The sequence below is a fragment of the Emys orbicularis genome, chromosome 14 (assembly GCF_028017835.1).
Source record: "Emys orbicularis isolate rEmyOrb1 chromosome 14, rEmyOrb1.hap1, whole genome shotgun sequence".
Lineage (NCBI taxonomy): Eukaryota > Metazoa > Chordata > Testudines > Emydidae > Emys > Emys orbicularis.
Genome location: NC_088696.1, coordinates 36337195 through 36359696, shown reverse-complemented (window position 1 = coordinate 36359696; position 22502 = coordinate 36337195). Strand labels below are relative to the sequence as shown.

The 22502-nt window shown below is 45.2% G+C and overlaps 1 protein-coding gene across 1 annotated transcript in view; it reads right to left on the bottom strand.

Moving 5' to 3' along the window:
* Positions 1-22502, bottom strand: part of NUP93 (nucleoporin 93) — a 130947-nt gene that overhangs the window by 26191 nt on the left and 82254 nt on the right. The window contains exons 5-8 of the mRNA XM_065416422.1: positions 20051-20179; positions 5257-5331; positions 2662-2751; positions 267-406 (exon numbers count right to left, since the gene is read on the bottom strand). Coding sequence (XP_065272494.1) covers positions 267-406; positions 2662-2751; positions 5257-5331; positions 20051-20179 — 434 coding nt within the window. The remainder of the gene's footprint in view (positions 1-266; positions 407-2661; positions 2752-5256; positions 5332-20050; positions 20180-22502) is intronic.

The window sequence follows — 22502 nt, the reverse complement described above, 5'->3', positions numbered from 1 at the left end:
AAAACAGTCTCCCAATGGACTCAAGAATTTTTTCAAAACTGGAATCGTTCTCTATCCCAGTGGCTGCTCTCAGCCCTGCAGAGCAGCAGCATGATGGGGAACAGCCATTTCTGAAGACAGAATTAGGTTGTTCTGTCTTATTCACTAACCTTCAGTGTGTGCATGTATCGATTTAGAGAATACCAGTGGAGTCACAGGAAAGTTGTTGCTGTATGTAATTACTTAGGAACTCTCAAGGATGCTTTTCTCCATTATGTTTGCCTTACCTTTGTTCTAGGTAACGCAGAGCCTGCCTTACAAACTCCATGCGCACCTCCATGTTGGTCCGGACTTTCAACGCATCGCTTGCAGGAACCAGCAATACCTCTGTCATTAGTTTAACCATGGCCCACATATCAGAGATATTCTAGAAATGAACCCGTTCATACAACAGTGATTATTACAGCCATTAGGGATTTACTTAGTCTGAGCAGTATGAGCATTTACATAAAAAAGGGTAAGTTACAGCTAGTCAAGACTTATAACGAAGACATTAGAAGCACACATCAGGGTAAGCCATCTGTCTGCCTGACAGAATGAGTCCAGGTGACAGGACGCATGCCAGAGTTAGGCTGATAACGATGTTCCCAACCTCCTCTGCATCACCCCCCTTTAAAGGAGCATTTGCCTGCAAAGATTTTGCCTGACTGTGGTTCACAGATGACTGACTATGGCTTTCAGAGAGCTGGTTGGGGACTTGGTGATGGTTCTGCTTCCTTGTTTCCAGTAATTATATCACTCTAAAACAAATACTTTCCTAGACATAGTTTCCGGATAAACACTTGCTGTAGTTGCCCTGTGAAGTTATGGAATCACAAACAGGAGGGGATGTATCCACAAGACTCTCTCTCTCTGTTCACATGTGGTCCACATTATGAAAAATGTGGAGACCCTGAGGCCTAGCTCTACATGCTCATGTGGATTAAGTTATCAATACGCACAGGTAAAATAGTAAGACACATGGGATGAAATCCTGACCATACTGAAATCAATGGGAGTTTTGCCATCGACTCCAATGAGGTCGGAATTTCACCCACGATACTTCTGTGTGACAAGAGCACTGAAACTCATTGAGTTGTCTCTGTTAAAATGAATACAGAATTGCTCAAAGCCCTCAGAGTCTGTTAGATCTCAATTACAGGTGTACATTCAAAGTCATTTAGGTTTGTTAGATGGCCAAGAAATTTTGGACACCTGGTTTGGCAACCTCCGCACTGGCTTTACTTTCCAGTATTAGTCATTTCCCTGTCCTCTTCCCACAGCTCTCCATAGTCTGTGCGTTTGTTTTGGAGGAAAGTGGGGGAGTGTTATAAGTACAGTAGACACTATCACTTGTACTGATCTAGAACTTCCTTTCTTCCCCCAAGCGTGAGTCATATACGCATTCAATCTCTCTCCTTACAACCCTTCTGCTTTAAGCTTACACCCACCTCATCGAGAACAGTTGTGTGAAGGACACTGATGTACGGATAACAACATTAAAAAAATCTTTACACCTTTTTTTACCCTTCCTGATAAAAGCCCCTCCCTGCTATTCTTTCATCTGAAAGCTCTCCGAGCGAGACTCTGCTTTTCCATTGCAATGGAGTCATTCCTGACTTACACCAATGTAATCGAGAGCAGAATCAGGCTCTTTCATCAACTGCAAGATATCTATCCAACTGGTAATTTCTTCAAGGATTTTTTTGTTAAAAAGGATAACTTACATGAAAATAAAATAATCCATAAGTACAGAAAAAGAATACAAAAGAGCTGCAATATTCAGTAAAAGGTTAGAACTACTAAATTATACAATGAAGATCTCTGGCTCAGGTACTATGTCCAGCTGTGCATTTGGAACGTGCCTAGCACAATGCATCCCTGGTGCTTATGGGAACTATGAGGTGTTACTGTAATATGAAATATTGTGGAGGGAAAAGAAGAAAAGCAAAAACAGCAGCAAGTCCAAAAGCAGTGTTATTTTGCAATAGCACCTTTAGAGACTGCCACGGGCCAGCAAGAAGGTGAAGGGGTTTCCCAGATAGGTGGCACAATCTGGAACAAAGCTGAGACTTGATGAATTAAAGTTCACAGCACAATATATTTCAAGGAGTCTGCTATCCTAGCAATCCAGCTGAAGGAGTGAAATAGGAAAAGGAGATTTAATGTTGATTTAAAGCCACTGCGAGGCTATTTAGTTGGTGCTTGGGTTTAAACACGAGCCAGAATTATTATTGGGGACCAACCTACATTTTCCATAATCCAGAACTGAAGCTTAGCCCTTTCATTCAGAAACACTTTGAAAGCACATGTAAACAATGGCACGTGTGGATATCAGGGGGTCCTGTTTTTAAAGCAAGACACAACAGGATCCATTTAAAGTGAAATACTTGTTTCTAAGAATCACAATGCAATGAAACAGGGCAATTTTTTCGACCTCACTGTAAATAGAATTTCAGTCCCTGAGTTTACCACATGGGCCCTGCTGAACTGAAGAAGATTGCATTCCTGGCTCGTTATTTTCTGTAAAGCAATGCAATTTTTTCTTGTGATATCAGTACATTTTTGTAAATAGCAGCAGGCTGCTAACCACAGCTGAAAGCAGATTAAGTACATCTCCCGATGTTACCTTATTGGCATTACCTTATCATCCTGTTCAGCAACAGCAACACAAAAGTCTACCAGGTTAGGCTGCAGATGTCCGTTCACTATCTTCTCATTATAAATATAAATCTGAAATGTATCAAAAGTGAGCAATTTTCACAATGCATCCGGCTCTTTCCTCCACCCTGCTACAGCAGCAGAATTTGAAACAGGCTTCAAGACTGGATGGCCTTCAGGGTCTCTAGCCAGTTTTCTTCCCACATCAGCTGCCTTCTATCCAGGACAGAAAGGGAGGGATGGGCAGCAACATGAAATGCACCTCCACAAAACTACCACTGCCCCAGAGCTGCCTGAATGTCAGGAATGATACAGTTATTCAGTTGTTCTGCATGGCAGAGCTTTGCACTGGTTGCTATGTTAGACTAATTGCAACGTAGGAGGGAAAAGTGCTGGCAGATATATGACTGCCAGAGTGACATTTCACTGTATACCACTCTCATTTCTGTTGAAGAGACAGGAACAGAATTCTGGAAACCATAATATTAAGTCCCTTAGTGGTAGCAGTGTTTATAAAACCCTGACCCGGAGCAACCTGTACAGCAGAAACTTGTTAAATAAAGCTGTGTTGCAAGAGAAAAAGTATTCCTTTCATAACCATCCTAGAGCCTTAAAATTCCTCTAGTCCTGCAAAAGATTATCTGCCCTGCAGAGTGAATTCCACTGAACATTGACCAAGCTGCTCTAACATTGCCCTCTCTTCTTGGAATTTTTAAGGATTGAGGACTGTAATTGGCATATAGAGAAATATATGCATTGAACAGATCAATTTTCCATTACAGTTCAGTTATTTGTGTATTAGAAGTTAGGTGAAGATTTTCAAAAATTGCTCCTAAACCCTCATTTGGGCACATCCATTTTCAGAGGTGACTTCAGCCCACTTTTTCAGGTGCCTGAATAAGGATTTAGGAGCCTAATGTCCATTTTTAAAAATCTTGATCTTATTTTAGCTACTACTTTGCAACATTTTCCTTCATTCCCAGCCCAGAAACCTTCCCTTCCAGGTAAAAGGGCTAATTAGAGCTCCCTCTGAAAACCTTCTAGGCATTTACCTGGAAGGGAGTGTTGGAGACTGACAAAAGGCTCCCCCCACTCTCCAGCAGCTGGATATACTATTGTCTCGTCCGCGTTCCTAGCATAGATGAAAGAAACTGTGCTCAGGATCCAAACTGCCCCCATGATGGTAATGCATTCCTCTACCACTACAGCAGTGGGCTAGGCCTCTGAACTATTCCATTACCAGGCAGTCAATTAAACTGGACTTCACTGTGCTCCTGTGAATGGTTCTGGGCTGCTGCATGGAACAATTATTTAATTCCGTATTAAAAAGAATAGCTACTGACACCATATGGAGACAGTTTGTAACGATAATCTGATTTTTAGAGGTGCCGAGCACTCTAAACTTCCTCTGAAATCCATAGCAGCTGAAGGTGCTAGTACCTTTAAAATTCAGGTCCTCGGTTTTTGCAGTAGGGGATCTGATAGTTTCTTATTCACTGAATTTAGAAGTATTCCTATATTCATGGGCTATTAGAGTAAACCAATTCTATTCCAGAAAAATGAGGAATGATCTTCCTGTAACCTAAAAACATGGCTTGAACCATATTGTATGGGGGCTTTAGCACCATAGTTCTACAGTGTAGATGGGAGCCAACTAATTAATTATGGATTAACAACAAATAGAACAGAATCAGAACTGATGCTAAGTGAACAGAGGTATTTTGTCCCCAATCTTAAAAAACACCTTTATCAATGTGTAACTAATTCTGTACACAGTTACCATGAGTGCATATAGAAATGAAAAACAGATGTGTAACTAGCCATCTGTCTGCACAAATACCTGATTTATGCATGTAATCCTGGTAATTCAGTGCAAGAAACTGGGCGCACAGCTTTGCGTGTGCAATTCTGAAAATCAAGTATCTGTCTTTTATTTTTCTTCCAACATTACTGGTAATCAGAACCTTAGTCTTTGAATAAAAAAGGAAATTAATTGCTTATGATTATGAATAGATTTAATATCTTCTCCTGAAATTTTTCAGATCAATTCCAATGCAGCCTTCTAATTCAGCCCTGGTGTTCTGCAGTTCCTCATAAGTGACCAGTTAAAACTGGATATAACTTGACAACTGCCATAATTAATATTTGAATCTCTTTCCCCACCGCCACATCCCCAATCACAAAGGATGCCTTTGAAATCTGAAAAACTACAAGAATGTAGAGTGTTGGTTTGAATACTTTTACATTTTAACATGAGTTTGGAAAGTCGCACATAAAAAGGATAAAAAAAGTTTCCATTTACTATATAACCATGAATGATCTGGATAATTACACATGGTATCAGCATCACCTTTAGATGCAAAATTGTGCAGTAGAGAGAGAAGCACATTTCTGAGGGAAAAGTCAGGCTAAGTTTCTTGTCTTTTCTTGACTGCATTTTAATCCCAGCCAGGTGCTGTCATTCCTGTCCTGATCCCTCTTTTCACTCACTCAGGGCTTCTCCCATTTTGTTCTCCCATGTCTGTCGTGGCTAAGACACATTGGCAATGATTTGTTATCCCCTTTCAGCATACTCACTTGTCGGGCATAGGCCATCTCCACGCTATCCAAAGAGCTGCGACCTGGAGGACCCAACTCACTGATGCAACTGGGCTGTTGAACAAGAAATAGTAGTAATTAAGGAGTCTGTTGTTCAAATATAGCAGCTCCTTAGCATGCATTTTTAGTTCAGCCTCTTTGTGATGCACCACACCAAACAGGTCAAACCACTCCAATGTGTTTGTTTCTACCTCTTACCTATTCACAAGACAGGGAATGCGAAACTGCTTGTGGCCAGACATGCTCAAGAGGCAAAACATAGCAACCTATTGCTGAACGCTTCACATGTAGAAATCCACACTCAATGTCACTGAACTACTCTATTGTAAGCTTAGTACCATGTAAACTTGATGCTAAATGTATAAAAGGGCAGAAGCCTTCCTGGCTCAGCACACAAACCAACCATTCGCTTTTTCGGATTAGGAAGGAACCCCCTCAGAAGGCATTTTATAATTATTTCTCAGCTTATGGTTACTGAAATATTGTTTATTACAATGCTGCATACCTTCCTGCAAAGCAATTGATATTGGCTTCGGTCAGAGACAAGACATTGAACTTGAAGGACCATTGGCTCCATCCTATGTGGCAATTCTTATGTTCCTATTTTGCCCCACTGAAATGTATTGAGACTCACAAAGGAATAAGAACATTACACTACCTACCAAAGTTGGCCCTCCATTGTTGGCAACCTTAGCAGAGAGAGGTCAGCGAGTGATTGGACCTGGAGAATAAACCATTTTCTCATCCAGAAAGGTGACCCAGGCTTGAGACATACTGGCTTGATACTGGGGGATAGCTCACCACAACTTCTCTGTGTTAAGATTTTGTTCTTCTCTTAAAGGTGGAATAAACTAAATCCATGCTACTGTAGTGCGATAAGGCTGCATTGTCAAATGGCCACCACAAATTGCGGGCCCATTTGTCTGTACAGCCATGGCTAAATGTGAATGCTCAATGCTATTGGAAAGAGGCTATTTCCAATGGAACATACTTGATCAAGACAGAGCAGGTGTTTGGATTTTACCAACCAAAATACAATTCCCTCCAATTCAAGCTATGTTTGTTAACATCTCCTCCTGTGTTTTGGTAGGAGTCATTTTTTTAATGCCAGTTATCCTTTGCACAGTATTCCCTTATAGATAATTATATTAAGTTATGTATTTATAAAGCAAAACACATGTCCACTTATATGGCCTCTAAATTGGAATTAGTTACTTATTCTGATAAAGAGCATGTGGGGTTGGATAGTTTTTAAAATAAGCATTTTAATGTTAAAGCCAGTTATGGCTGGCTGGACCCCAGCCATTATCTATTGGGCTTCACTTTATCAATATTGTCAAAGGTCTTATTTTCCCTATTTGTAACCTATCCAGAGTGTTAATACTCTGGTGTGTAGATCAGATCACCTAAAGACATTGCTTAATGACATGTTATATCCATTATTGGAAAGGCTCGGTTTGCCATGCCTGCCTGTCTAAGCAAGTCTTTATCTTTAAACAGTCTTTGTTTGAACAGTCAGCTCCAGGATGGGTTTTCTTTTCACTTCTTGTTTAGTCCAGTCAAGCTATCTTCAGATCTGTTAAAATTTGTTGTGCTTTGGCAACACTTACTGCGATTAATTGCAATAGAATATCCACCTTCCATTAAATAACACTTTTATTCAGCATCTGAAACTCGAGAGAGCGTCTCATTTTTGCTGCGTTCACAAGGGGTCTCTATTTAACTCTCACCTCATAAATTGGACATTGTTATATTTTGTTACTGTATTTCCTACATTTGTTTAAAATCAATATTTCACACCAAAAAATCATAAGACTTAAAAAGACACAGTATTAAAATCACACTGCCAAGTTTATTACCTGCTATTAAAGTAGTGTCAAGCAGATACTTGAAAATATTTTTTTAAAACCTTTCCCTCCCAATTTTGTTCCTTTGTATTTGACAAAATACGGATTTCCCACTCTGATTTTAACAAGGATTTATGTTAACATGGCTTTTTTGGTTTACTTCCCAGTGTGTTTGTGCTGGAATCATTTATTATGTCAGCAGTGACTTGGAAATGAGGTTTAGCTGATTGATTGATTGATTGGTTTTGATTTCTCTGGCACCTAGCCAAAACTCTAGGCACCACTTTTCACCTATGGGCAGGATATTCCATAATTACCACTTAGGGTTTTTTCGCAGCTTCCTCTGAAGCATCTGGTATAGCCACTGGTATTGCCACATTGGATTAGACGAATTCTGCCATGGTCCAGTATGGCAGTACCTATGTCCTTAAATGGCCTGGGTTCTGCACATCAGAGACTCTCTGTGTGTGTTAATGCCACAGCTGCTGTCAGTGGAGATTTTTAAACTGGACGCCTCTGGGTATAGCTGAGAGGGAACGGTTGGCAAGATGTTCTTTACAAGGGCTCCTTGTGTCCCCAACTTTAATCTAAAATGGCCCAAATCTATTGACCTACCGGGCACACGGCAATGGCTATTTGCAGGAGCCTTATGGAACGACTGGGGTATATTTTTCTGGGGTATATTTTATATATATTGACTTGAGGGCTGGTTAAGTTTATATAATTTTTGTTGAGTTCCGGCTCTGTTACATTGCTGGGTATATTGTCCTGCATGGATTGTGACTGTAAATTGGGAAGAGTTTAAGAGCTTTGGACAGGTGCATCCTTGCACTTAAATCGGAATAACTAAATACAAGGTCAGTAGTATAGCAAAGGGAGAGAAGCTGTCTCTTAGCTAATAGGGTCCCAGAACCAGGAATTCCACCCAGAAACTTATCAGAAGCTCAGAACATTGGTGTTTTGCAACCCCTTGGCTCAAACAAAATTGAGCCAAATTTGGACCATCATTTTTAGTTGCATTATGCAAAATAGTAGATATGGATTTATTTGCTGTTTTCATTTCTTGGCAACAGTGCAGTGAAGAATTATTTAAAATATGGAGATATTTGAAAAATATGAAAAACATGCCCATGAGATTATAAATAATTAAAGACTGGTGAATTTAAGTACTAAGACTAATAATTTCCTCAAACTAAAAAAACATGTTTAAAAAACACATTGTATACCAATAAACTCACATTTTAAAAATCTTTAAGGGTCATTCCTAGTGGATCCCGATATTTAGAAGTGTTTCTATGCTTCTTCCAGTGCCAAATCAGCTGATACATATTCCTCTAAACCCACCTAAATAATGACAAAAGCTTTGTTCTGAAGAACAAAGAAGCTGTTAAAGCAGGTTTCCTGGGAAACAGAGGTGAAGGCAGAAATGGTGCTTTGCGGTCTCTCTCTCTGCTGTGCCAGATAAATTGCAGAACTATTTAAAGAAATGCTAAATTATGGACTCCGTCATTATTCACTGATGAGATCTCAACTGCTAACACAAGCTGGGGGTGGGTGGGTTCGTTGTGACTTAATGTCACTTTTCAGTCAATGCCTGAATGCCACAAATATAAAGATTGAGGCTTTCATCTCTGAATCTGATTTCTTTCTCCTCCACTATCGTTTTGCAGCACTGAACATATATGTGGCTGCTACTCTACAAGGCTGTATGACTGACAGGCTGAAATGCACAAGTTAACATCTGAATTTAAAATACACGTCAAACTAGCAAACAACTGTTACAGGGATTTTTTTTTTAAAACGTGTCTAATTTTCTTTCCTCCAGTTTTAATTTCATCATAACCTTTATGGTTTTGAAAATCATTTTTATTAACCATCTGCCAGAGATGAGAACTGCTAGAGCGACAGTACGTTCTTTAAATATCCATTGTCTCCACCTTTCAGCAACACATAAAAAGAATTCCAGGAGTTTACAAAATTGTTGTTTCCCTTCCTTTTGCATTCCCACATCCCACCTTTCACTTATTAGAAGAGCTTCAGGAGCAGGTTTAGTTCCCTGTTTTGCCACTTTAGATTTGAATTCCAGCTAGGCCTCTGGATTCTTTTTAAATCAGGTTGTTCCACGGAATTTTTGTGGCTGAGTCAATGTGATGGAAAAAACGATGACCTACGTTTCGTAACTGTTGTTCTTCGAGATGTGTTGCTTATGTCCATTCCAAGTAGGTGTGTGCACATCGCTTGCAGTCATCAGAAGGTTTGTCCCCTAGCGGTACCTGTTGGGTCACCTGTGGAGCCCCCTGGAGTCACACCTTCATGGCGGTGTATATAGGCCCCTGCCGACCCGCCACCTCCTCAGTTCCTTCTTGCTGGAGTACTCCAACAGAGGGATAGGCGGGCAGGTCTTGGAATGGACATGAGCAGCACATCTCGAAGAACAACAGTTACGAGAGGTAGGTAACCGTTTTGGTTTTTCTTCAAGTGCTTGCTCATGTCGATTCCAAGTAGGTGACTCCCAAGCGGTTCCCAGGAGGAGGGGTCAGAGTTCACCAAGTTGCAGACTGCAGCACCACTCTGCCAAATGCTGCATCGTCTCTAGCCTGCTGAGTAATGGCGTAGTGCGACATAAAGGTGTGGATTGATGACCACCTTGCTGCCCTGCAGATGTCCTGAATGGGGACCTGCACCAGGAACGCTGCCGAGGAAGCCTGCACCCTTGAGGAGTGCGCTGTCAATGCTGGGGCAGGTATCTTTGCTAGTAGCATGCTCTGATACAAACCGTGATCCATAACAAGATCCTTTGGGATGACACTGGAAGCCCCCTCATCCGCTCAGCAATTGCAACGAAGAGCTGTGTCGACTTTCAAAATGGCTTCATCCTTTCAATGTAAAAAGGAAACGCTCATCTGACATCCGGGGAGTGGCGCATCCGTTCCCAGTTACTAGCATGTGGCTTAGGGAAGAACACTCGAAGAAAAAGGTCCTGATTCGCGTGGAATTGCGAAACTACCTTTGTGGGGGAAGGCTGGATGCGGCTGCAACTGTACCATGTCCTTGTAAAAAAAAAAAGAGTATAAGGGGACTCGGACGTTAAGGCCTTAAGCTCAGACACCCTCCTGGCAGAAGTTATGGCCACTCAGAATATTTTTCCTGGAAAGTGGCAGAGGAGAGAGCAAGTTGCTAGGGGCTCAAAAGGAGGGCCTATCAGCCTGAGAGCACCAGGTTGACATCCCATGGGGGGGATCGGCTGTCTTACCTGGGGGTACAGCCTATCTAGTCCTTTGAGGAAGCGGCCAACCATGGGGCTAGTGAATACTGACCGGGATGGCAAGCCAAGATGGTGGCCAGGTGCACCTTTATTGACGACACTGCCAAGCCCTGCTGTTTCAGGTGTAGTAAATAGTCCAAGATAATGGGAATCAATGACTGTAATGACAGAGTGTCTTTTTGCAGAAATCAGACTGAGAATCTCTTCCACTTAGCCAGATAAGTGGCTCGAGTGGATGGTTTTCTGCTGCCAACGAGAACTTCCCTAACGGAATCTGAGCATGCGAGCTCCAAGGGGTTTAGCCACAGAGATTCCATGCTGTGAGGTGGACAGACTCTAGATTGGGATGCTGGAGGTGGCCGTGGTCCTGCGTGATCAAGTCCGGGACCAGGGGCTGTGTTATAGGTGTGTCCACCGACAGGTCTAGAAGCGTGGCGAACCTGTGTTGACGTGGCCATGCTGGCGCTATAAAGATCGTTGATGCTCCCTCTCTTCTGACCTTCAGCAGGAGCTTGTGCACGAGCGGGAAGGGCGGGAATGCGTACAGCAGGTACCCCTTCCAAGGGAGGAGAAAGGTGTCCGCGAGCGAACCAGGGCTGTGATTCAGGAAGGAACAGAACTGCTGACACTTCCTGTTGAACCATGTTGCGAACAACTCTAGCTGGAGAAATCCCCACCTCTGGAGGATGTTGATTACGACATCCGGGCGTAGGGACCACTCGTGGTTGTGAAAGGACCTGTTAAGATGATCGGCCAGTTCATTCTGAGAGCCCAGAAGGTGCGATGCCTCCAGATGTATGGCGTGGGCAATGCAGAAGTCCCACAGCTTGAGGGCTTCCTGACACAGGGGAGAGGAGTGAGCACCACCCTGTTTGTTTATATAGAACATCGCTGTTGTAACGTCTGTCAATTCTGATACCCATCTACCCTGCAGATCGGTTTGAAATATCTGGCAAGCAGGGCAAACCGCACATAGCTCCTGACGCTGATGTGAAGCAAAAGTTCAGCTTGGGACCAGAGACCTCGAGTCCTGATTCTTCCTAAGAGCACCCCCCCCAACCCATCGCCGACACGTCCGTTACTAGAGACAGCGAGGGTTGGGGCCCAGAGAAGGGCACTCCCGCACATACTGCTTGCGGGTCGAGACACCACCTGAGGGACTCAATAACCAGAGGAGTGAGTGTGACCAACTTGTCTAGGAGGTCTCAGTTCGGCCTGTACACCAAGGCTAGCCAAGCCTGAAGGGGGCGGAGCTGCAGCCTGGCGTGCTGTACTACATACGTACAGGCAGTCATACGGCCGAGCAGCTTCAGGCAATTTCACGCTGTAGCGGCGTGGTATCGCCCGAGCTTGTCTATGATGGCACCCATGGTGAGAAAGCGAGTTTCCGGAAGGAATGCCCTGGCTTGACCGGAGTCCAGGAGAGCTCCGATGAACTCTATCCTCCAAGTAGGGATTAGGGTCGACTTTGCCGCATTCAGTATCAGGCTGAGCCTGTGGAACATTGTCCGAACTAGGCTCGCATGGGCCTCCACTTGGGCCCTGGAGCAGCCTTTGATTAGCCAGTCGTTGAGGTATGGGAATACTTGCACCTGCTGTTTCTGCAGGAAGGCTGCCATGACCGACATGCATCTGGTGAACACCCCAGGGGCTGCCAAGAGGCCAAAGAGGAGAACCGTAAACTGATAGTGAGTGTTGTTGACCACAAAGCGGAAGAACCATCTGTGGGACAGGACTATGGACACGTGAAAGTAAGTGTCCTTCAAGTCGAGGGCGGCGTACCAGTCCCCCGGATCCAGGCAGGCAATAATGGAAGCCAGGGAGACCATGCGGAACTTTATCTTCTTCATGAATCTGTTGAGGTTTTGCAGGTCTAAGATAGGTATGAGTCCACCCTTGGCCTTCGGGATTCGGAAATACCGGGAATAGAACCCCCTGCCCCTGAACTCTAGAGGAACTTCCTCTACCGCCTTGAGTAGTAGGAGCGTTTGCACCTCCTGCATGAGGAGCTGCTTGTGAGAAGGGTCCCTGAAGAGGGACGGGAAAGGAGGGAGGGAACAGAATTGCAGAGAATATTCCAATTCTACCATGATCAAGACCCATTGGTCTGAGATGATTTGTGCGCAGGCATGGTAGAAATGGGATAGACGATTCATGAAAGAAGGGGAAGGATCCAGGATCTGAACTGGTGCGTCGCCCCCATGCGCACCTTCAAAAGTTTGGCTTGGAGGCTGAGGGCTGCTTTGCTGAACCCTGGCCCTGGTTAGAGGAGGACTGAGAGGGTCTCCATCTATTACTCCTGCCCCGCTTCCTGCTATAGTCCTGTCTAGGGGGAGCAGGGTAGAAGCCAAGGGCAGGCTATGGCTTAAATTACTTCCTCTGGGGGGCTGGCATATGAAGCCCCAGGGACTTCAGAGTGGCCGTGAGTCTTTCAGGCTGTGGAGCTTAGAGTCTGTTTGCTCCGAGAAAAGCCCTAAACAGTGGAACGGCAATTCCTGAATTGTCTGCTGGACTTTGTGCGGGAGCCCCGACACCTGAAGCCACAAGCTCCTTCTTATGGCTACAGCTGTCGACATAGTCCGGGTTGCCGAGTCCGCTGATTCTACGGAAGCCTGTAAGGAGATCCTCGCGACTACCTTGCCTTCCTTGAGGACAGCAGAAAACTCCGAGCGGGAGTCCGCCGGCAGTAGCTCCTTGAATTTGGACATGTTCCAAGAGTTAAAACTGTAGCAGCTAACGACTGCCTGCTGGTTGGCAATGTGAAGCCGGAGCCCCCTGGTAGAATACACCTTCCTACCGAAGAAATCCAGCTTCTTCGCCTCCTTGGATTTAGGAGATGGTCCCGGTTGTCCTTGCCTTTCCTTTCGGATGGCAGCCTCCACCACGAGTGTGCCCGGCTGAGGGTGACTGAACAGGTACTCATACCCTTTTGAAGGCACAAAATATTTCCTCTCCACCCCTTTGGCCATGTGGGGGAAGAGAGGCGGGCATGTGCCACAACGCTTTAGCAGTGTTATGGATGGGGCAAAGCCACCCTCGAGAGACCTTCAGGCACGAGAATGTCAACCATGGGGTCAGTCTCCTCCAACACCTCCTCTGCCTGCATGCCCAAATTCTGAGCCACTCTTCTGAGCAACTCTTTGTGGGCTCTGTTGTCCATGGCCGGAAGCTGGTGGATATGCCTGCCACTGCTTCATCAGGGGAGGATGAGGAAGATGCCCGAGGAGGCATCAGGTCTTTCTGACCTTCTGGCTCGCAGGGATCCCCCTGCACTGCAACGACCTGCATGGTGCCGGGAGCAGTGCTGGTTTCCAGGCCCGTGATCGTCTCGGTACCGGCCCCGGTGCCAGGTCCCACTGCGGTCTTGGTGCCAGCCTGCATGCCCATCTCTTGGCCTCACAGAGGTTCCCGGGCTAAAGATGACGATGATGGAGGGGCCCATGTCTCTGAAACCACCGACAAGGATCTGGACCCTGGCCCTGGGGGTTGGTGGTAGGCCCATGGGGTCCAGAAGGGCCGTTGAGCTGGTGCCTGCCACTTTGGTGGCCATGGCATCATAGGCAATGGCTGTCCTTCCTCTTGTCTGGAGTGGTACCAGCTTTGCCTAAAAGCATACGACTCCGCCTCCGAGTCTGATGAGGCCTCCAACCTCAGCAACCAAGGCGGCATGGAGTGCGACTGTGCCGGGGAGCGGTGCCGCATCATCGCTGCCTTGCCCGTAGAAGGCACTGTGCCCCTGCAGTGCCAGTGCAGGGGATGCCCCATCACCGCTATGAGGTCCCTCGCTGCCTCAAAGGTGACCGGCGTGGAGGGAAAGTTTCAGTCTTCCCCCGAAACTCCTCCATTGGGGATTTCGCTAGAACTGGACTCGATGGACCTTCCTGTGAGGCCAGAGTTGACGATGCCAGCTGAGTCAGAGCCAGAGCAGGGTGTCCCGGAGCGGAACGCACCACGCTGGTGCCTCCTCGCTCCACTGCTCTAGTGGGAGAGAGACTTCTGTCGGTCTTCTTTCTTTTGTGCAGGATCGGCAAATGGGAGCAGTGCCGGGCACTCGCATTGGAGGTGATCTTTGGCGCCAGGGAATGGCAGTGCCGAGGGTCCCTGTAACCCAGGTCCTTTCTCGGTGCCGCAACCTCTCTTACCGAGGCCGGTGCGTGCTATACCAAAGTGCTGGGCTTGGGGTCAGACGCTGCCTGTGCCGGCTGGGGACGAAGGGCAGACTCCATGAGGAGCAATTTCAGCCTAAATTCCCTCTCCTTCTTCGTCCTTGGGCCGAGGCCTCTGCAGATTTTGCACTTCTCAGTCTAACAGGCTTCCCCCAAACACTTTAAGCAGGAGTTGTGTGGGTCTCCCCTTGTTATAGGCTTCGGACAGGACCCACACGGTTTGAACTCCTAAGACCGAGGCATGTCCCAGACCCCGGGAGGGGAAACGTGGTGGGGGGGAAAAACCCCAACTAAAACTTAACTAAACTAACTATGGACTACTGGAATTAACTAATACTAAGTTTTCAACTATTTACAAGTACAAGAAAAGTCCACTAGGGGATGGCTTGCCGTAGCAAGAAAAGAGCTGCTCCAATGACCGTCACAGGTGGTAGGAAGGAACTTTTTTGCGAACAGGGGCTGCTAACAGGGAGTTTCGCAAGGGAGTTCTCCAGGTGAAGGAGGAGCAATACAGCACCCTTGGGGTAAGTGACTGTCTGTAGTGTGTGTTTGTTTGTGTTTGGGAGTTACTTGCTGTGTGCTGAGCTTGTGTTTGTCAGTCTGTTTGTTTGGTTGGTTGGTTGAAGGACCGTGTGCTGTGGCTGGCAGTTGGAAGCTGTGAGCTTCAAAGGAAGGTTTGAAAGCTAGAAGCCTCTGGTAAGTGGCTGAGCCTTAATCAGTGGGCGGGGCATTCACATAGGCCAGGTCTTTATAAAGCAGCGCACAAGCGACCCGGGAGCTTTTGCGACCGGGGCTGCTAACAGGGAGTTTCGCAAGGGAGTTTGGAAGGGCAGTGGGAAGGGAGCGGGGGTCCCTTTATTCCCCTTAAAACCTATAAACCAAACTACATTCAAAACCTTTTGCTTAAACAACCCTTTCATTAACTAGGAGACAATGCAGGCAGAAGCCCAGCAGCAGAGTGGGGGCTATCCTGTTTATTGTGCTCAGTGTAGCATGTATGATTACCTGCCCTGTGAGCGGGTGGCGTATGTGTGCATTCGGTGCAAGGAGCTCCTGGCCCTCAGAGACCACGTACGGGCTTTGGAGGCCAAGGTGGCGGAACTGGAGGAGCTAAGGGAGGCAGAGAGGTATGTTGATGAGGCTTTCCGGGACACTGTAGAATTGTCCCACCTCCGGTAAGACAGCCCCTGTGCTGCTGAGGAGGATGAAAGGCCCAGGGAACCAGAGCAGTCAACGGGAGCAGAGGGAAACCTTCCCATAGTTGGGACCCTCCTTCCAGATGGTGCTGGGGTTCTCTCTCGCACTGAGGTTGCCTCTCCGGGGGAGAAAAGGCCAACTAAAATGATTAGGGGTTTGGAACGGGTCCCATATGAGGAGAGATTAAAGAGGCTAGGACTCTTCAGCTTGGGAAAGAGGAGACTAAGGGGGGATATGATAGAGGTATATAAAATCATGAGTGATGTGGAGAAAGTGGATAAGGAAAAGTTATTTACTTATTCCCATAATACAAGAACTAGGGGTCACCAAATGAAATTAATAGGCAGCAGGTTTAAAACAAATACAAGGAAGTTCTTCTTCACGCAGTGCACAGTCAACTTGTGGAACTCCTTACCTGAGGAGGTTGTGAAGGCTAGGACTGTAACAGCATTTAAAAGAGAACTGGATAAATTCATGGTGGTTAAGTCCATTAATGGCTATTAGCCAGGATGGGTAAGGAATGGTGTCCCTAGCCTCTGTTTGTCAGAGGATGGAGATGGATGGCAGACAAGAGATCACTTGATCATTGCCTGTTGGTCCACTCCCTCTGGGGTACCTGGCATTGGCCACCGTCGGTAGACAGGATACTGGGCTAGATGGACCTTTGGTCTGACCCGGTACGGCCGTTCTTATGTTATGTTCTTAACTGAGGAAGCAGCGGGTCGGCAGGGACCTATATACACCACAATGAAAGCGTGACTCCAGGGGTTCCACAGCTGACCCGATGGTTACCACTAGGGGAAAAACCTTCCGACGACCGTGCCCGCGGTGCGTAAACACCTACTTGGAATCGACATGAGCAAGCACTCGAAGAAGAATGGCGGCATTACCTCTTGTAACTGAATTGGAAATTGAAGACAGCACTTTTAGGCTCATTTTAAGAAGTGGACACTAAAGTCAACGAGTTAACATGGAAAAGGGCATTTGCCACTCCCTGCCCCAAAATGGAATAACAGAGCACTGTGCAAGCTGTCATTTTATAACCAGCAACCTCAAAGAGCTATTTCTACTGTGAAATGGGGAAAGGGGGCAGAGGTGATCAAATATTTAAAAGGGTGGAGATTATAAAAGAAGAGAGAAAGACTAGCAGCTGATAAGGCAACATGTATTATGTTATTATCTTAAATGCAACAGTAGCAGGAAAAGAAACACAGGGACAAAGTGTGTTTGATGAATTGGAGAAATATATATATGCACATCCACACCCTTATGTTTATGTAGTGTCCTACGATTTAAATGGTTTGTTCTGCTTTCACGACTCATTTGTTTCTTCCTGTCAAGAATTCAGGTCTTTAAAAAGATTTTTCTGGGACTGCAATATTTATTTTCAAAAGTATCCATTTCCAAAAATTGCCATTAGACAGCACTGTCATCACACCTCTCTTTTAAAATTAATTTTGCTCAACAATGCTGCCTTTTCAAAGGATTCTTCCTTCATTTGTACTCAGCCGAGGATTTATTTTCACTTGTGCACCAAACCGCATGCTTATAAAGATGCATTATTCATCAATCTCATATGCATATGAACATTTGTAAGCAGAAACCTGGGCAGACATTTTGTCACAGCTCCAAATGGCTTGGCCAGTAGACACAGTATATTACTGTGCAGGAGACCAGGATGGGAGAACACCCATCAAAATACTCACCTTTTGGTGCAGTGCTGCCTGAAAGCATCATGAAGTCCTAGAATTCAGGGAATGCGAAGGCATGCTATACTGGGCAGAAGGAAGATTTAGAGCAGTAGTGCCTCTTCATCACTGCAGGAACGGGCTGCTAGACAGCAAAGCTTTACAACAGGAGGGGAGGATCCGGGATAGAGCAAAAAGCAGCAGCTCAGAATGACAGGCCAAAAGAAAAGCCTAAGAGCTAACGTGAACTGGCCTGATTACATGAGCAGTTCTGGAACACGCAACCAGGTTTAGATGGGTAACACAAAACCCAAGATCTCCTCCCATTTCCCATGCAACATGTTTTTTGGGAGAAATAGTTGGCGGGGGGAGGGAGGACTCAGAAGCAAGTCCTGTGCTGGCTTCTTTGAATTGTAAGCTTTGCCTGTTAATTGGTCTTATTTCCATGAGTAATGTATTGGTATTTCAGTCTGCCCAAATTGGCTTGCCCAAAGCCTGAGAACTGGCTCACTGGCTGGCTTGCCTCCTGCTGTGTTTGGAGCTGTGCCTTTTCAACTGATTCTGCATCTCCAAAGGATATCAATTAAGCCTCTGCTACATTCTACGCACTGGGTCTGTTTGTGTCACACACACACAAAACGTATTTGACTGGAACAAGGCTTTAGAAGAACAACCTGCTGTGGGGAGGTTAGATAACCGGCTTTTAACACAGTAGATGCACTTCAAACCTCTCAGACCTTTGACTTCTCAAGGCAAGGACTGGAATATATCAAGGATTTTAAATGCTCTTGAAATGACACACTGATACCACAAGAGCTTTGAAGGGGAGAGTGGAGTATAGAGACTGGATCTGCACTATCATTCTATAAAACTCATTCACAAAAATTATTGGGGGAAATCTCTTTCCACCCAGGTGTCACTGTGTGTCTTAAGTGCCTTGGATGAGGTTAGTCTCCATTTTGATATCAAAGGTGTAGGAAGACAAAATTTGCCATAATCAGAGCAGTCCGTTGGGCTACTAATTACAGTATCCAGCTTTTGCCAGCAGCCAATAGCTGATGCTTCAAAGAAAAGCAAAAGAAAACTTCAAATATATCACACACACACACACACACACACACACACACACACACACACACACAATTAAGATGCTGGAAGATACCAGAATAGCTTCTGAGTCTTGCGAGGTGGGAGTCTGTAGATAATGGGATGGTCTTGCCTAGTTTTAAATTAGTTTAGCTTGCATTATTTGCCATTCCTAATACAGCAAAGCTGGACAGCCTGCTGGGAAGCCACAGTAAAGCACCAGTAAAATACCTTCCAGGGGGAGGGTGTTTCCATAAAAAGAAATGTATTAATTGGATTAACCTATATTTAAGAGATCAGCAATCAAAGAGGAACATTTCATTAACAACTTTTAATTATTTCCAAATCCCCATACAGACCATAGCCCATTAACACCAGTATTTTTTTAAAAAATAATACTCCGCAGTTTGCAGTGCCATCAACTGCTCCAAGAAGCAGCAGCTTTACAGAAGAGAGGAGAAAAAAGCAAGGCTAAAAAAAACGGGACTGTTTTCAGGCTTTTAAGCACAGTAATACGCTGCTTCTCCTCTTCAAGGTTATAGTTTTGCATGGAACAGTGGCTGGTGGGCTGGGAGGTAACGGCACACTCCAGGGACATAGTTTGGCCTGGTGCTCCCAGCACAAAAGAAGTAGCGTTACCATAGCTTTGCGCTCAGCTGTGTGCAGTTCTGCTCACAATGTCGAGTTTTTGAAAAAAAAGAACATACTGGATAATTTTTTTTTTTTTTTTAATTTGCACATGAGTATGTATCCAGCTTCCCTGCAATGATTTTGTTACTCTTTTATTCATTTTAATTAATTTGCATTGAACAAACATACAGATGAGGTCTCAGAAGCATAAAACACCAACCTCTGTAGAAAATGGCACCTTCAATAGGAGCCCAAGCTGTGACATTTGCTGTTTGAAGCATGTGAATTAGAGGCGGCTTGCAGTTAAACTGGTCTCAGCACAGAGAAATTTGGAGGATAAAACCCTCCTGACCCAAATCACACTCCCACACTTCTCTGTTCATTTGGTTTCTCCAAGTCAGCCCAGGACAAATCAAACAAGTGACTGTAGCTGCCCCCAGTAGGTAGAAGGAATACCATCTATCTAGGCTGGTACAAGATGATATTGGAGAGATACAGGATAAGAGTAAGGTTTAGACACTACCCGCAGTTATACCCAGGCAGCAACAATGACTTCACCAGAGCTGCCTGGGTATTACTGCAGGCAAAGTTCTTCCCAATGGTGTTGATGGGATCAACGTGTCTAACAAGTTCCAACCTGTGTAAGCTGTTGCATAATAAATGGGAATAACAATAAGTTCTACTGTATAAATCACTCAGTAAATAAAAATCATTTTAAAACATCCTGGTCACTTTAGAATTCACTAGAGGTTTTTAACTAAATACCACAACCTCTCTTTTTTCAGACAATCGTATCTGTACAATAATCCCCATTGAATTCAGCAACACCGGAATACTAGCTGTGAGTGTCCTGTATAGAACCACACACAATGTTTATCAAAATTTCAGAAATACCTCATTTTCCTGGGTAAAGTCAAGAGCATCTTCTCCTGAAGCAAGTAGCGTATGAAGGATCCTTTGTTTCACCTGTTCCCATTCGACCAGCATTGATTCTCGATGGTACTCTTCAGCCATACCAAAGGTCTATTAGCAGAGAAAAATAAATGCTAAGGAACACACAGAAACACCAAATAATCTTTAAAGGACAACATCAATTATAACCACTAACTAGTTCTGCTGTAAGTAAAGCACAGACAGGAATCAAAAGAAAAGAAAAACATTAACTAGTTTAACGAATATTGAGAGAGCCCTAGAGCCAATGTCCAGCAGTAAATAATGTAGAAGGTATTCTCGTTCAGGTTTTGGATGATTCAAACAAGCAAAGGGCTAGCAAAACGAAGGCATTTTAACACGTGTCTAGCTCTGTAAAATGAGTGCCTTGCACAATTGAGCCCTGCTCCTGGTTGAAGCCTCTAGGTACTACTGTAATACAAAATAACATTAATAGGTTTGCTTTCAAAGATGTACATTACTGATGCAACACACAGAGCAATCTGAGGTTCATTCCATCTCTACCAGACACACCACAGGGAATTGGTTGAACTCCCAACTTTCATCAGTTGGTGTCAACTGCAGCTTCTGTTGCCAAAAAGTCTGGAGTAGAAATACAGATGATGCAGTATTTGTCCACAGACCTGCTGTACCAAAAGAGGAAAAGATTTCTTATAATCTTAACTACAGGTTTTATTTTGTATCAGATTGCCCAATTAAATGGAAGTAAGGGAATCGTAGTCTGCAACGTCTGCTCCGCTTTTAGTTTTCGAGGAGCATTTGAAATTGCCTTGTGTATTCACTTTCTGCATGGAAGACCACCAGTTAGGAATGGGTTGATTGTTGTTGCTCCGTCAGAGGCAGGTAGCGCCACCCCTCTACACTACAGCCACCTCACATCACTGGTCAAATACTTCCTCGGTATCCAATACTACTAGATAGCTAATAGGAAAACTGGCAATAAACACAACTAGAACTGCCCCCTTTGCATCTCAAAACCTTGTCCAGGGACAAGTAGAAGCTGGCTGCTCCACACCATTAGGGCTGTTAAAAGGTGAGTTCAGTAAGGAGATGAAGGGGACAGAGCTGGGAGTCGTCCCCCCCGCCGACTGTGCCCTGCTCCAGACCTACATCTCAGCCAGGGTAAGTCCCATTTTGGGCAGTCCATCCATTTGCTGGGTGCCTATCACTGAGGGAAGAGATGACAAGACACCTCTTTCTGGGGTAACGAACAGCTGCAGGTGACAGGCTAGGCAAAAGGGATCTGCTCTGAGGCCATCATGCCATCCCCACACTGCCACCATTACCTGATGTGCCTTTCTACAGGCATATCTGCCACCACGCTGCATTATACCCCAAGCTAGGGAGACTGGGAGGCCGGGTCAGATCCAGGTTCTGCTGGAGATTGGAGGCGCTAATGCTTTTTCGATATGGAAGCAGAGCTATCTGTCACTCAGGGTGTGAGGAGAAGTCAGCCCATTCCAAACCGGGGGTGGGGGGCCTCCCTCACGGAAACAATAAAGAGTGACATGAGTGAAATCTGCACCTAGGACTATTCCTTCAGGCAACCTTCCCTGTCCCACATCCTTCTCTGTTCTTGACTTTAGAGTAAATCCAAGGATTCCAGGTCAAATTTGTTCCACCTACGTTGAAAAGATTAGCCTCTCTATTAGGCAGCTAGTTTTGGTGGGCTCTTGGGCAGTCCAGTTAAAATAAAGGTTTCATTGTATTATTACTTCGCCCCTAAAGAATTTAAAAAGAAAAAACTAGGGAAGAGAGATCAAAATTCAGGATATCTAAGTGGCATACTATGTGTTTGTACAGTGCTTAGAACAATGGGGCTCTGATCCTGACTAGGGCCTCTGTCTTATAAACAACATACAGAATGCAGGGACTGTATTCCATCTGCTTGGGGGGGAATCACTGCAGATGATAACAGAACAATCACTTGGCCTGCTGAAGACCTAGAAGCTGTAAGAAGAGGTATTTTAGGACTTAATTGACTCTTCTTATGGGGTAGGAGGTTGGATTCCGGGACAGAAGTGGCACTGGATTTCAATGTGCTAGGTTTCACAGCAAAAACACTTCCCACTTTCTGTCACCTGCTTGCCAGGCTGGGAGTGCCGTTGCAGCATCCCATTCAGGAGTGGAGCTCACAGACGCTGAAGGCAGCCCACCTTAACCTTGGCCAGGAGAACAGTATGCAACATGGGGCACTGGACTGCAGGCAGGTGTTGTCGGGAGGAGCCACGGAACGTTGTAAGAAACACAAATAGGCCCTGGTGAGGCGTGGAAAGCAACGATTAAGGGTCTGAAAGTGCTAAACACCTACAACTCACATGGAGTTCATGCTCAGCACCTTTCAGGGTCAGTCCCTACGTTGCCCAGTTCTCTCAGCCTTTCCAAAATTCAGAGA